General features: G+C 48.9%; 1 protein-coding gene across 1 annotated transcript in view; it reads left to right on the forward strand.

The window, feature by feature from the left end:
- The window catches only part of GSG1L (GSG1 like), a 73905-nt gene that overhangs the window by 35307 nt on the left and 23184 nt on the right, over nt 1-15414 (forward strand). Inside the window, exon 2 of the mRNA XM_065412021.1 lies at nt 2893-2940. Within this exon, the coding sequence (XP_065268093.1) occupies nt 2893-2940 (48 nt within the window). The remainder of the gene's footprint in view (nt 1-2892; nt 2941-15414) is intronic.

A 15414-nucleotide genomic window follows, 5' to 3' on the forward strand; every position in this document is an offset into this window, starting at 1 on the left:
AGGCTCCAGTGGCTGCGAGCGGCTTTCAATCAGGCCCAGCCGTCCAATCAGCTGCGCCGCACTCTGCATGAGGGGAAGGGGGAAATCCCGGACATTTCTACTTTATTAGAAATCCCCCCCGGATGGCCATTTAAAGCTGAAAAAGCCGGACATGTCCGGGGAGACCCGGACGGATGGTAACCCTATTTTAATAAAGGAGGGAAACAATGCAGCATTATATTGGGGAAACACCACAAACAGGATTCATAACACAAACCATGAGCAAATGACCCACCCTCAAGTAAGTTTGGCAGTCTCCTTTTCCCCTCAGGGTCTTAAGTCCAGCAACCCAAAAGTCACCCCACCCACAGTTTCTGACCTTGGTCAGTGCAGCCCCCCCAGAGTTCAGAAGTTCATCTGCAGAGTTTACCTCCCAGGCAGGGTGGAAGTGGAGGGAGGTATGGGGGGGGGCACATCTTACATGCTCCGCTGCTCAGGTTGATGGCCAAGTGCCACGCCTCTCCATGGGGTTCTGCTGCAATCTTCACCACCAGATGCACCTCTCTGCCAGCCACCCTGCTAGCTGTCCTGCTGTCTGCTCTACTCAACAGCCAGCCTGCTATCCACTCACCAACTTGGCCATGTCTAAATCTTCCTGCCCCACATCTCTGAGACCCAGCTTTTCCTCTCCATCTGCACAGCTAGAACTTTCACCTAGGCCCTCTTCATGTCGTAGCGTGAGTACTGCAACATCCTCTTCCGTAGCCTTGACAAATGCAATCTTGCCCCACTTACATCCATCCAAAATGCTACTGCGATGTTCATTCTTCAGCCTCATCACTCCAACCACGTCCCTGCTCTCTGCACATCCCTTCACTGGCTTCCCCCTTCTCCGCTGCCTCAAAAACAAACTACTTTTTCTCCTTCTAAATAAACCCTATTGACCTATCCCACCCACCTATCATCTCTTATATGTGATCGAGCTGTCGACCCTCAGCTCCACTCTGCAAAGGAAGCAAGTCTTGACTGCTCATTAGTCCAGTTTTCTTCTCTCATGCCACCCCCAAAGGCCTGGGTTAAGCTCCCTGTTTACAAAGCCACCTCACTGCTCCTTCAAATCCCTCCTTAAAGCTCCTCTGCTATGATGGCTACAAAACAAGGGGTAGGCCAGGCTACTTGTGTACTGTGACTTCTGCTTGTCACAGTGATCATAGTTGGCGTCTCACTGCTCCCTTGTCCTCCTCTGTCTGTGTGTCTGAGCCTACCTGTCGTTCTTTTCTTAGACTCAGACGGTAAACTCAGTGTGTGCAGAATGGGGTCCAGTCCCACGCTGACTGGGCTGCTAGGCACTACCCCCCAGTACTGCTCATGCTGCTGCTGCTGCTGCTGTTACTAGCACCCTTTGAGGCACAAGGTTGGGCAGCCTCTAGGGCTGACCTCAGGAGCCATGCTGGCCCTGCAGCCTCACCTAGGTTTCTATGTTGGTGCCAGTGCAAGGACGAATCTGGGTCTGTGACTGTCTGTAAGCAGGGCCGGCTCCAGTCACCAGCATTCCAAGCAGGTGCTTGGGGCGGCAATCTGCAAGGGGCGGCAGTCCATGTGTTTTTGCCCCCAAGCAGCACGCCGAATTGCCGCCGCGGACGGCGGGGGCAGGCCGTGCGCCGTTAGGGCGGCACGCGCGTTTCCGTGGCGGCGGCAATTTGACGGCAGCTTCTATGTTCAGCTGCCCGCGGCGGCAATTCGGCAGCAGCTTCTGTCTTCCAGCTGAAGACAGAAGCTGCCGCCGAATTGCCACCGCTGCGGAAATGCGCGTGCTGCCCTAACGGCACATGGACTGCCCCCGCCGTCAATTCGGCGCGCTGCTTGGGGCGGCAAAAACAGTAGAGCCGGCCCTGTCTGTAAGACACTAACCAGAGCCCTCAGCAGGAAGGAATCAGGTAGGAAGGTGGCAGTGTAGCTAAGCCGCTGCAATAACACATCTGTCTCCTGGTGTACGCTGGCTGTACGACAGGTAGAGCAGAGCTAGCAAGGTCCTCATGGTATCTTCCAGGTTCTCCTCTTTCACCATTTCCAATGGTTTATTGATGCTCCCTCACCAGCACAATTGAGTGTTTCCAGGTACAGTGAAAAGGGGAAAAGGACTTTTGCTGCTGGGTCAATTTCATGCATCATTGGCCTTTTTTACATGGGCTTTTTCTGCAAAAAATGCCCCATCATTGTTATCACCAATTCTGCTTCACTGGCATTAGCTGAGGTGTGTGCTAGCATTGACCAGGCTCCTCCAGCCACTACTTCTGGGAGGCTTGCTCTGAGCAGGAGGGGTTGAGTAACTCTGAAGCAGACAGAGAGCTAGGCTGGTATAAAGGGATCACAGGACAGGTGTAAGATACCCCCCCACACCTTCCTTGGAATGCCCCCTACCACAGGGAGGCTCTGTTCCACCCTGGTTGGAGCGCCAGGTGCCAGGGCAGGCCTGTGCCCAGTGATTCTGTGCCCCTGCAGTGCATTGCACAGTGGCCATTGCAGCAGGGGTACAACAGAAGACCTTACAACTCCTGAACAAGTGCAGCGCAGACTGTATCCCCTCTGTCACCACACTGGGGGGGACTGGACCCTGGCAGTCAAAGGGTAAATTGCTTCTCCATAATCATGTTCTCAACTCCCAACAGAGGGAGGGAATGTGGGAGCTCACATGGGTGAGGAAACCCCATATCGATCTGCTGGAGGGTCAGACCATGCGGGAGCAGTGCATGGTGGATGGGAAAGATTGGCAGATTAATAGCCGGCTCTCGGTGCATGGTCTGTTAGTGCCTGAAGTGGGAGTGGCTGCAGTACCCATCGTTGGAAGCGAGAGAAGACAAAGCAAAACCAAATCAACTTCTGACTCTTAAAATAAATCCTTTTCTTTTAAAGGTGAAAAATGTCGAAGTTTTATTGACCTTGCCCCGGCTTCTGAGAAAGGTAAGATGAATAACAATTGAGGCTTCTTCCTACTTGCCACTTTGCAGATATCACTATTATTTTTTCATATTTCTTCAGTGCGATAATGTGCATTCTCATAAAAATACAAGAGGCTCTTACAATAGAAATTATATGATAGCTAGACAAGAAAGGGAGTGGGGTGTAAAGCGAGAAAGAACATCCAATCAGTCCTTCCCTACCTTTGAGGCAAGTGTTTATGTGGGAGTTTTGTGGAGTTTTGCAAGGTCTTGTGTAGTGTTCTCCAGATGCATCTCCTCCTGAGGAAACCCAGTGCTTTATAGGAAGTCAAACTATAAACCACAGCCCAGAAACAACTTCTTAACCCCCAGCAGTGGAGGAGAGGAGCAGCACATTTGTGTTGTTTTCATAGGCCAGAAGGATTTGCATACAGAGCAAGCAGCAGTGTCATAGGCATTATTGTTCATTAAATATTGGTTGTGGGAGGTTTGCTTGCTTGTTTGTCTGAGAGGCAGAGAAATAAAGAGACGAGTCAACAGCACTGAGAAGGGACTGGCTGTAAAGATCTTGTTCAACCTGATATATGGAGTTCTGGTTTGTCAATTTCTTCAGTATTTCAAAATTACCTTCTCCAGCTGGTGAATATAGCTGAACCACTCATTAATAGTGATCATAATGTAATTAAATGTAATATTACTGTGGGGGAAATACAAACCCACCACAGAAGCATTAAAGTTAAAAAAGGGGAACACCAGAAAACTGAGGAGGCTAGTTAAGTGGAAATTAAAAGGAACAGTCACAAGAGTGAAATCCCTGCAAACTGCATGGAAACTTTTTAAAAACACCATAGTAAAGGCTCAAGCTATATGTATACCCCAAATAATAATAATAAAAAGAATAGCAACAAGACGAAAAAAATGCTGTCATCGCTAAACTGTAAAAGAGGTGGTTCGAGACAAAAAGGCATCTCTTAAAAATTGGAAGTAAAATCCTTCAGAGGAAAATAGGAAGGAACATAAACTGTCACAAGTCAAAAGTAAACGTATAATTAGGCAGATCAAAAAAGAATTTGAAGAGCAACTAGCAAAAGACAAAAACTAACAGCAAAATTATTTTAAGTACTTCAGAAGCAGGAAGCCTATTCAACAATCAGGGAGTCCCGGTCTATTGAGGTGCTAAAGGAGCACACAAGGAAGACAAGGCCATTGTGGAGCAGCTAAATGAATTATTTGCATCAGTCTTCTCTGCAGAGGATATTGAGGGAGATTCGCACACCTGAGCCATTCGAAAAATCTAAGGAAATGTCTCATTTGAGGTGTCAATAGAGGAGGTTTTGGAACAAATTGGTAACTTAAACAGTAATAAGTCACCAGGCCCAGATGGTATTCACCCAAGAATTCTGAAGGAGCTCAAATATGAAATCGGAGAACTACTAACTGTGGTATGCGACTTATCACTTAAATCAGCCTCTGTAACAGATGACTTGCAGATAGCTCATGTTACACCAATTTTTTAAAAAGGCTCCAGAGGTGATCCCTGCAATTACAGGCCAGTAAGCCTGACTTCAGTACCAGGCAAATTGGTTGAAACTATAGTAAAAAAAAAAACAGATTTATCAGACATGCAGATGAACACGATATGTTGGAAGAATCTACACTGCTTTTGTAAAGGAAAATCATGCCTCACCAACCGATTAGAATTCTTTGAGGGGTCAACAAGCACATGGGCAAGTGTGATCAAGTTGATATTGTATACTTGGACTTTCAGAAAGCTGTTGACAAAGTCCCACAGCCAAGGCTCTTAAGCAAAGTGAGTAGTAATGGAATAAGAAGGAAGATCCTCTCATGGACCAGTAACTGGTTAAAAGATAGGTGACAAAGGGCAGGAATAAAAGGACAGTTTTCACAGTGGAGAGAGGTAAATAGTGGTGGGGGAGGAGGGGCAAGGAGCTCTACTGGGGCCTGTTCTGTTCAGCATATTCATAAGTGAGCTAGAAAAAGGGGTAAACAGTGAGGTTGCAAAGTTTGCAGATGACACAAAATTACTCAAGATAGTTAAGTCCAAAGCAGACTGCGAAGAATTACAAAGGGATCCCACAAAACTGGGTGACTGAGCAACAAAATAACAGATGAAATTCAATGCTGTTAAGTGAAAAGTAATTGGAAAACATAATCCCAGCTATACATACAAAATGATGGAGTCTAAATTAGCTGTTACCACTCAAGAAAGATCTAGGAGTCACTGTGGATTGTTCTCTGAAAACATCTGCACAATGTGCAGCGGCAAGCAAAAAAGCTAACAGAATGTTGGGAGCCATTAGGAAAGGGACAGATAGTTTCTATTTTATCGTAATGCCACTATATAAATCCATGGTACACCCACAGCTTGAATACTGTGTGCAGTTGTGGTCAACCCCATCTCAGAAAAGAGGTATTAGAATTGGAAAAGGCACAGAGAAGGGCAATAAAAAAACATTAGAGGTATGGAATAGCTTCCGTATGAAGAGAGATTAAAAAGACTGGGACTGTTCAGCTTGGAAAAGATACTGAAGGGGGATATGATAAAATAATGAATGGTGTGGAGAAAGTGAATAAGGAAGTGTTATTTACCACTTCACATAACACAGGGGTCATCCAATGAAATGAATAGGCAGCAGGTTTCAAACAAACATAAGGAAGTACTTCACACAATGCACAGTGAACCTGTGAAACGTGTTGCCAGGGGATGTTGTGAAGGACAAAAATATAACTGGGTTCAAAAACGAATTAGATAAATTAATGGAGATAGATCCATCAATGGCTACTAGGCAAGATGCAGCCCCATGCTCTGGGTGTCCCTAAATGTCTAACTGCCAGAAGCTGGGACTAGATGACAGGGATGGATCACTTGGTAATTGCCCTGTTCTGTTCATTCCCTCTGAAGCCTCTGGTACTGGACACTGTTGGAAGACAGGATACTGGGCTAGCTGGCCTATTGTTTGAGCCAGTTTGACTGTTCTTCTGTAATATAAAATGATTTAAACTGTTTTCCCTGGGGTCCTCACACTAATTTACATATACTTCTGCCCGTCCCACCATCAGCTGGATTTGAACCCCCACCACACAGGTGCATAACACAGTCCTGAATTACCCCAGGTCTAGGAGGAACTGGGGTACTGGAGGAGGGGAAGGGGGAAATAAAGGAGAGCATGCTTTTAACTTCTCTGAGGAGCAGCCCATAGCCCACAGAAGGAGCTAGAGCATGCACTTCATCGCTGGGTTAGATAGCTATTTGCGAACTGGCACTAGAATACTGGGTTCTGGCTCTGGGAGCAGAGTATGTGACTGGTCTGAGTGCTGGCAGTGCAGCATCTGTTTGGGAAGGTCTTTGTATCTGCAGAAGCTACCTGTCACAGAAAGGAATTTTGCCTTTTTGATATGTTCAAGTTCCTAATGGCCCTGCTGTGCTGGACAGAGTCTGCAATGAACATCAGACACCTTCTTTGTATTCTATGTCCAAGCAATGAGTTTTGAATTTTCATTAGCATTCTTTGAAGACATTTTGAAGCAAAGGGTTTTTGAAGATGGATCCCAAAGGTTTGTTGTCTGTGTCCACGTGGATATGATCATGTCCCAGGACAGATTGGTCAAACTTGATGCATTTAAACATAATGGCTAGGCAATCTTTCTATGTTTGAGCTTTGCTTTGTCGGAGATAGTCCAAGACGAGGCAAATGCCACAGGCTGGCCAGTCTAATAATGCTGCATTCACTGGCTTCACATTGAATAGTTACAGGTTTCTTTACATCATAACATTTTAGGACTCGATTATTTCGCTACTAACTTTTTGATCTGTTTGAGTCATCTTGCTGTGGGGATTTCCCACACCAACCAGCATCTGCAGTGGTCAGACTGCTAAGGAGTTCACTAACCTGGGGAGGTATGGCAGGAGCTTGGACAGATGATGAACATACAGTAGAAAGCACTGTATGCCTTTCACAGGTGAGAACAACAGACACATTAGGCGGAGCTTCCCATGCTTTTATGTTGACAGGCTGGTCTCCACCCAGGCCCTCAAAGGTTCTGGACACATGTTGCTTATTGAAAGTGATGTGATTCTGGATCCATAGGCACCAACTTCATGGGTGCTCCAGGGCTGGAGCACCCGGGGGGGGGGAAATGGTGGGTGCTCAGCACCCACCATCAGCCCCCCCATCAGCTCCTCTCCCTCCCTGCCCAGCGACTCCCGCCGATCAGCACCTCCCCCTCGCCCCCAGCACCTCCCGCCCACTGTGGATCAGCTGTTTAGTGGCGTGCAGGAGGCACAGGAAGGAGCAAGGGCAGGGCACACTTGGGGCAGGAGGCAGAACAGGGCAGGGGCAGAAAGAGGGAGGGTGGGGGTAGGGGCTCAGGGGAAGGGGTGGAGTGGGGGCGGGACCTGGGGTGGAGCAGGGGTGGAGCACCCCCCCAGGAAAGGACAAAGTTGGAGCTGTTGTCTGGATCAGTTTCTATTTTATAAACTTTATTAAAATTCTTAAATGAACTAAAATAAAAATCAAGGAAACATATCACCATAGCTAAGCTATTATTAATAATACTAAACTAAGAATAAAACACTATCAAAACAGAATCAAATCCAGAAATCAAACAAGTGAGTCTCAATATTAGGTTGGAATGAAATCATAAAATGAGTATTAAAAATATAATCAGTGCTTATATAAACTCTAAGAGATGGCACAAGAAGGTGGCTGCCCATTTGGTTATAAATCCTAACTAGCAAATTTTACCAAAAATCAATCAAATGTATAATTTGCACCTGGTTAACAATGAAACCAAATTCTTATAATCTTAACCACAACTTCACAGTCAATTATACAGCTTCCTTCTTAGACGTCAGTTCTTATGTGGGGGGCTGACCCTTTCTTCCTCTCCCACAGATATTATAATACACACTTTAACAGAACACCATTACTAAGCAGAAGTTTAACAAACCTTATTTACTAGACATTACAGAGGACAATCTCAAAGTCTCAAGTCTTTTAGGCACAGAAGACAGTCTACTGAGTATCTTTATGTAGGGTTACCATATTTCAGCAAGCAAAAAAGAGGACAGGAGGAGCCCCGCCCCAGTCCTGCCCTAGCCCCGCCCCAGTCCTGCCCTAGCCCCGCCCCTGCCCCTTCCACTCCCTCAGGACCCCCAACCCTCCCCCTGGTCCTTGTCCCCTGACTGCCCCCTCCTGGGACCCCTGCCCCTAACTGCCCCCCCGGACTCCACCCCCTACCTAAGCCTCCCTGCTCCTTGTTCCCTGACTGCCCCCTCCTGAGACCCTCCCCCCATCCTAACTGGCCCCCTAGGACCCTACCCCCTACCTGTCCCCTGACTGCCCCAACCCTTATCCATACCCCCACCCCCAGACAGACCCCCGGGACTCCCACGCCCCATCCAACCACTCCCCACCCCCTGACAGCCCCCCCCCCCGAACTCCCGACCCATCTAAACCCCTCTGCTCCCTGTCCCCTGACTGCTCCGATCCCTCTCCCCACCCCTGCCCCCTGACAGCCCCCCTGCTCCTTGTCCCCTGACTACCCCTCCTGGGACCCCTGCTCCTAACTGCCCTCCAGAACCCCACCCCCTACCTAAGCCTCCCTGTTCCTTGTCCCCTAACTGCCCCCTCCTGAAACCCCCCCCCACCCTAACTACTCCCCCCAGGATCCTACCCCCTACCTGTACCCTGACTGCCCAAAACCTGACTGCCCACACCCCCACCCCCAGAAAGCCCCCCCCGAACGCCCGCCCCCCTCCCTGTCTCTTGACTGCTCCCTCCAGAACCTCCCTGCCCCTTCTCCGACCCCCTGGCCCCCTTACTCTGCTGCTCAGACCAGCGTGCCGGGGAGGAGGAGCAGGGGGTGGAGCTCCAGACTGCCGGTGCGAACGGACGGCTGGTGATCTGCGAATACAGGGAGGGAGGGAGTGCTCTCAGTTGCAGGGCAGAGGAGGGGGAAGTGGAGGAGGGGCTCTCTCTGGCTGTCGGAGCCCCATGTAAGTGGCACCATCCGGCCGACTGCCCTGTCAGCAGCACGTGCTCTGCGGGGGGGGGGGGAAGTCCGGACATTTACAAATTCCCCCCGGACACTATTTTTAACTCTAAAAGCCGGACATGTCCGGGGGAATCTGGACGAATGGTAACCCTACTTTATGAGACAATATTTAGAGCTGTTAACAGCTGGGACACTTCTCTTTCCAGCATCTTCCCCATGTGGGCTTTTTGCTTGCTTTCTCTCTCTCTGAAAATAAAAAGGGGGCTAGGGCATCTCCCAGCTAATAAAAAAGACAAAAATAATAAAAGGAAAAGTATGATATTTAAAATGAGATAGAGGCTTCACAGACTCTCCAGAGCTCTCTGTCTTCGGGACTCTCACCCAGAGTCACTTCCTGTGCCTCTCTTAGCCTATGTCTGCACTTTAAAGTGTACACAGTTACTTGTCCGTGTACTACTAGAGCATGTACTCTGTACCTGCACCACGTGGCCAGAGATGCTGTACTGGGTATGGGTATATGCTGTGCACTGTTGAGTGCCCTCATCCACACTGCACCTATTCAGTATGCAATGTTAATGGTAACGTTTCAGGAGCAGTGTCCCAGAGTTCTGTGCGTCACAGGAGACATTCTAGGAACTGCCTTGCTTCACGTTGCTGGAACTGTACCTTCATGCATTTGACAACGGCACCTCTGTCATCTCTCCCTTCTGCCAAACTGCATTGGAGTCATGGAGCGAGTCTATGATGATGTCGTTCTTCTCCTGCTCGTGGGACAAATGTCCGTGCGGTGCAGTACTAGTTACTGGACAGAATCAGTCCAAAAAGATTTCAGATGGTGAAGATGGCTGACCCAGAAGAGGAATGAAAATCCATTTGGGTCCCACTGAACAGATCTTTTCAATGCCAGGATTGCAATGGTATGTTCGCAGGTGGATTGCTGCTTCTGGCCCTGGAGAATCAGCATGGTGTGGCGGGTCCACATTGTCTTGGACACCGAGGAGGATGACTAGTGGCTGAAGAACTTCTGAATGAGAAAGCAGAAATTCATTGACTTGTGCAAAGTGCTTGCCCCAACCCTCCAGGGCCAGGCCTCTCATTTTTGGAAACCCATAGAACAGAAGCATGTGGCTATCACCCTTTGGTATCTGGCAACATCTGACAGCTATCAGTCTGTTGTAAACCAATTTGGGAAGTCAACTATTGGAGCATTTTACCAGGCTATATCAATACTGAAGTCTACACACGAGTTGTAAAAGCACCACTCACTGTTACATATCTCCCGTTATTTTACTTTTGTTTCCTCTCTGTATTATCACAAATTATTAACAAAGACATAAAGATGTGTCCGTTAAATTCTCTTCTGGTTTTCATTGTGGTGCTTTGGATGCAACAGTTATTTCACCGCTTACTTCATTGTCAAGGTAGCAAATTCATGAGTGGGGGGCCTGGAAAGGCTTGGTGCAGGGATGAAATTGTTTGCAGTTCCATGGTACCAGATTTTTAATAAATCACCATCATGAGCTGTGAATTCTGCTACTCCCTTTCCAGTCTCTGGGAAGTATCATGTTGATTATACTCAGAAAACAAGATGCGCACACAAGGGAAATGAATAGAAATTTTTAGTTACATACCCATAGCAAACTTTTCTTTAAAACCGAAACAAATGAACCAACCAAAAAAAAAAAAATCCCAGAGGAATGGGCAAACGTTAATGTCTGTGGAAATGTCTTCTTGCTCTTCCCCTCCCCCCCGATAAAGGGCAGGTGGAAGGGGACAACTGTGGATTATGGTGCAGGGAGACAAACAGGGACTCTCTGTGTGGGGCTTGGGGGCTGATCCTAGGCTGGGCTACAGGGACAAGATGGAGCCCATTGTTTCCCTCCTCCATGCTCTGGGGAGTTCCCCTGAGAGGGGTTTCAGATGCCAGCAGAGTATATTGTGGCTGGTGTCCAGCATGCTCCTCCCTGGTGGGTGGGGATTGGAATTCACTGCCTCAGCTGCAGCCTGGGCATCTGAGGGAGGAGGAGCAGAAGTGAGAGGCACTGCCTGTTCCAGGAGAGGAGCAGCAGCAAAAGCAGTGGGTGAGCCCCAAAAGCATTCTACCGCCAGTCGGACTAGGCACTGTATGAGTGCACGCTCCCATTCCCTGTGGCCACGCTCCCATTGCCTGGGCTGTCTCTCCATTTACAGGAATGCCTCATCCTAGCCAAAAGCCTGATCCTCCCTTGCCCTAAATCAGTCCAGCTGCTCTTGACTCCTTCTGTGTATGCCAACAAGCAGGTCCTCCAGAGTCCTTTGGCATCTTCCTCTGCTGTCTCTGCAGTGCCACTGCTGCCTTCCCAGTGGAATGGGTTCCCTGTTGGTATCGGAATGGTCTGCCGAGTCAAACAGATGGCTAGCATTATATTTCATTTCTCCTTTGACGGAACCTAAGAAATGCCCCCATAACGTAGGCCTGAAGGCCACAATATTGATAGTTTTTAGCAGCCCAGGAGTGCAGCTGTTACAGCCTCCTTTCTTCAGACTACTTTTGCAGCCCATGAGGAAGGAGCTGAGGGTAAATATATACTTGCATTACTTATATTCAAATGTTGGAATGCGTACAGTGCATCAAGGGTCCTGTTGGGGTATGGTCAGTTCCCGCAGGGGTAATATTACCAGTCACCCTTTTCTTCTTTAAAGGCTGGCCATCACTTGGAGAACACAGGAGTTTTGAAAGCATTGGCATGGAAAAGAGATGTGGCTTTCCAGGACTGAGGAGGACACCTGGCCACCAGTGCCAGAGAGATGTTTTTGCTAATGGTGACTCCTCTACATTCGGCTAAGTGGAGTGATTTGAGGAGCTACGAAGGTGGACCAAGCACATTTGCGCAGTCCTTAAATCTGAAGAACCAGCTTAAATTTCTGCTACTCCAAAAATTTGCTGAATTATGCTTACAGGACTGGGTGGCAATTTGAGAGGAAACTGTATTTTAAGCTAGCAGATTGATTTCCTATGGAAGAGGAACAGAGAATCACAGAGAATGCCCACCAACCCCACCTGCATTGCCAGAAACTCTGGCCCCTGTGTACAGCAAACAGCATTGAAAAAGATAGGGAAACAGAGATGCACTGGAAGTGTATTTTCTCCCTTGAACTTCTGGATTAACACCGCGAGCCAGTCACCTCTCCATCGTTAAGGGACACAGCATTGTCTCTATGGAACTGAAGGAGCAGATGCTTCTCCCAGCATCTGCAGAGTGGCTCAGTGCGGTGATGGAGTGGTACATAACATTTGCAATGGTCACAAGGAGAATGGACCACTTTGATTTTCCTTGGACAACCCTTTCCCTTCCTGGACCTAGGCAGGCCCACACACAAGCTCCCAACCACCCCCCTCCCCAGGGCCGGCTCCAGGCACCAGCTTAGCAAGCAGGTGCTTGGGGTGGCCACTCCGGAGAGGGGCTGCACGTCCAGCTATTCAGCGGCAATTCGGGGGAGGGTCCCTCACTCCCACTCGGAGCGAAGGACCTCCCGCCGAATTGCCGCCGCAGATCGCAACTTTTTTTTTTTTTTTTGCCTGCTTGGGGTGGCAAAAACCCTGGAGCTGGCCCTGCCCCTCCCCCTTTCCATGCAGTTCCCATTCATAAGGGGAAGGAAAGATGGGCATGGGGGGACTGGGGGAGGGATGATGTTGGGTTTTTTTTCACAACCATAACTATTCTTTCCCAACTCAGGGCCGCTTAAAACCGATGCCATCCTTCTTCTCTCCCTCTTTCCCCCCACCTCCCCGTTTCATGCAGCCAAGGAACTATCACTGTCGTGCTGGGCGAGTAATGCACAGGCACGGGGCAGAGTGACTGCTTGTTAATACTCTGGTATGACCTGTTATACAGGAAGTCACAATGGTGCCTTCTGGTCCTGGAATCTATGGATCAATGAATATATGTATCCTATTATTCACAAAAAGCTATGCTAAAAGAAAGTTGTTTGTAAAGTCCATCACTCATTGCCATCCAGCAATATCAGATATAAAGTGTTCTGTGGAACCTTAATTCTGCCCCTTATGCTATACATTATAACCAATCAATTCGTAACATCTCATAGGAAGTCTGTAATGGAGTCAGGAATTGAACCCAGTTCTCTTGGGTCCTCATGGAATGCTGTGTCCACAAGAGAACAGGGAACATTTTCTAAAGTTCCTAAGTCACTTTGAAGCCTTACTCCCAATGATTTTCACTGGACTTAGGCTACTAGGTGCCCTAGGCACTTTTGAAAACTTTACCAAGCATCTTTCTTCACGGACAGATCTTTGCTTTGAAGCTAATCTTCTATTTCCTATGAATACACAGGTAAACTAGTTTCAGTGGTAGCCGTGACAGTTGACAAGAAGGTGTGAGTAACAGTAGGGGGAAATTAGTATTGGGGAAATTAAGTTTAGGTTTTGTAATGACCCAACCACTCCCAGTCTTTATTCAGGCCTAATCTGATGGTATCTAGTTTGCAAATTAATTCCAGTTCTGCAGCTTCACGTTGGAGTCTGTTTTTGAAGTTTTTGTTGAAGAATTGCCACTTTGAGGTCTGTTATTGAGTGACCAGAGAGTTTGAAGTTTTCTCCTACTGGTTTTTGAATGTTATGATTCCCTTCAAGGAACAGGGAGGCTTAGGTAGGGGGTGGGGTTCTGGAGGGCAGTTAGGAGCAGGGGTCCCAGGAGGGGGCAGTCAGGGGACAAGGAGCGGGGGGGGGATTGGGAGTTCTGGGGGTGGGGCTGTCAGGGGGCAGGAGTGGGGAGAGGGATCAGAGCAGTCAGGGGACAGGGACAGAGGGGTTTAGATGGGTCAGGAGTTCTGTGGGGGGCTGTCAGGGGGTGGGGAGTGGTTGGATGGGGCATGGGAGTCCCAGGGGTCTGTCTGGGGGTGGGGGTGTGGATAAGGGTTGGGGCAGTCAGGGTACAGGTAGGGAGTAGAGTTCTAGGGGGCCAGTTAGGATGAGGGGAGGGTCTCAGGAGGGGGGGCAGTCAGGGGACAAGAGGCAGGGAGGCTTAGGTAGGGGGTGGAGTCCTGGGGGGCAGTTAGGGGCAGGGGTCCCAGGAGGGGGCAGTCAGGGGACAAGGAGCGGGGGGAGGGTTGGGGGTTCTGAGGGGGGCGGGAAGTGGGAGGGGCAGGGGCGGGGCTAGGGCAGGACGGGGCGGGGCTAGGGCAGGGCTCCTCCCGTCCTCTTTTTTGCTTGCTGAAATATGGTAACCCTAACAACAGTCACACCAGGGCCAAATCTAGCGGTAAAATAACCTTTTTGCTCCTACTAGACAGGGGCGGCTCTATGTATTTTGCTGCCCCAAATACGGCAGTCAGGCAGCTTTCGGCGGGAGGTCTGCTGGTCCCGCGCCTTCGGCGTACCCTCCGCTGAATTGCCGCCGAAACCGCGGGACCGGCGAACCTCCCGCAGGCATGCTGCCGAAGGCAGCCTGACTGCCGCCCTCACGGCGACTGGCAGGCCGCCCCCCGTGGCTTGCCACCCCAGGCACGCACTTGGTGCACTGGTGCCTGGAGCCACCCCTGCTACTAGAGATTCCCCTGTTTATGCACCCCAGGATCGCATTAGCTCTTGGCCGCAGCATCATACTGGCAGCTCATGTTGTATGTCACTTATGGCTTGTATTAACTCTGACGTGTTTGGGGATAGAGTAGGGAAACTCTGTTTTGGATATGAGATTTAATGCATTTTCCATACAAAAGTATGGGGAATATTCTTATTTTAGATATTACTGTATGGGTTTTCCATTGCACTCATCACCCCATATCTAGGTGCCACACGAACATTAATTAGTTTCTCTCCCAATGCTGCAAAGTAGGGAAGTATTATTACCTCCATTTTACAAAGAGGCACAGGGGTATCAAGTGATTTGCCCAAAGTCACACACAGAATTGACTCCTGATCCCAGTCCAATGGTATAATCAAAAAACCATCCTTCCTCTCGTTTGGTTAAATAGCAGGGAATCAACTGTACTGCAGTAGACAATGGAAACCCTCCCTTCTGACTCCAGCCCACACTCTTAGTTCCTTTGGCACAGAGCTCCCCTCATCCCAAGAAAATAAAGAAATACATCCAAGATTAAAGACACATGAAACCAAAACAACCAGCATTCTTTCCATGATCCAAACTGTGCCTGGGCATTAAACTCACCACATGCAGTCTCAGAGGGTACATCTACACTTTGAGCTGAAGGTGTGAGTTCCATCTCCAGGACACATACCCATGCTAGCTCTGATGCAGCAGAGGTCTCAAGTAGGTACCTATCCAAAATGGTAAGCACAGACTACGAGCAGCTAGCCCCTCCCACCGCTTGTGCCACGAGGGCTCTGCTCTATTTTTAGTGCACTAGCTTGACCAGAGCTAGTGAGAATATGTTTCCTTGAGCTGGAATGTACACCTCCAGCTCAACGTGTAGATGTACCCAGAGTCTGGTAGCCACAGCCACCTTGGCTGGATGACCCTCC

Source organism: Emys orbicularis, chromosome 10, assembly GCF_028017835.1.
Source record: "Emys orbicularis isolate rEmyOrb1 chromosome 10, rEmyOrb1.hap1, whole genome shotgun sequence".
NCBI lineage: Eukaryota > Metazoa > Chordata > Testudines > Emydidae > Emys > Emys orbicularis.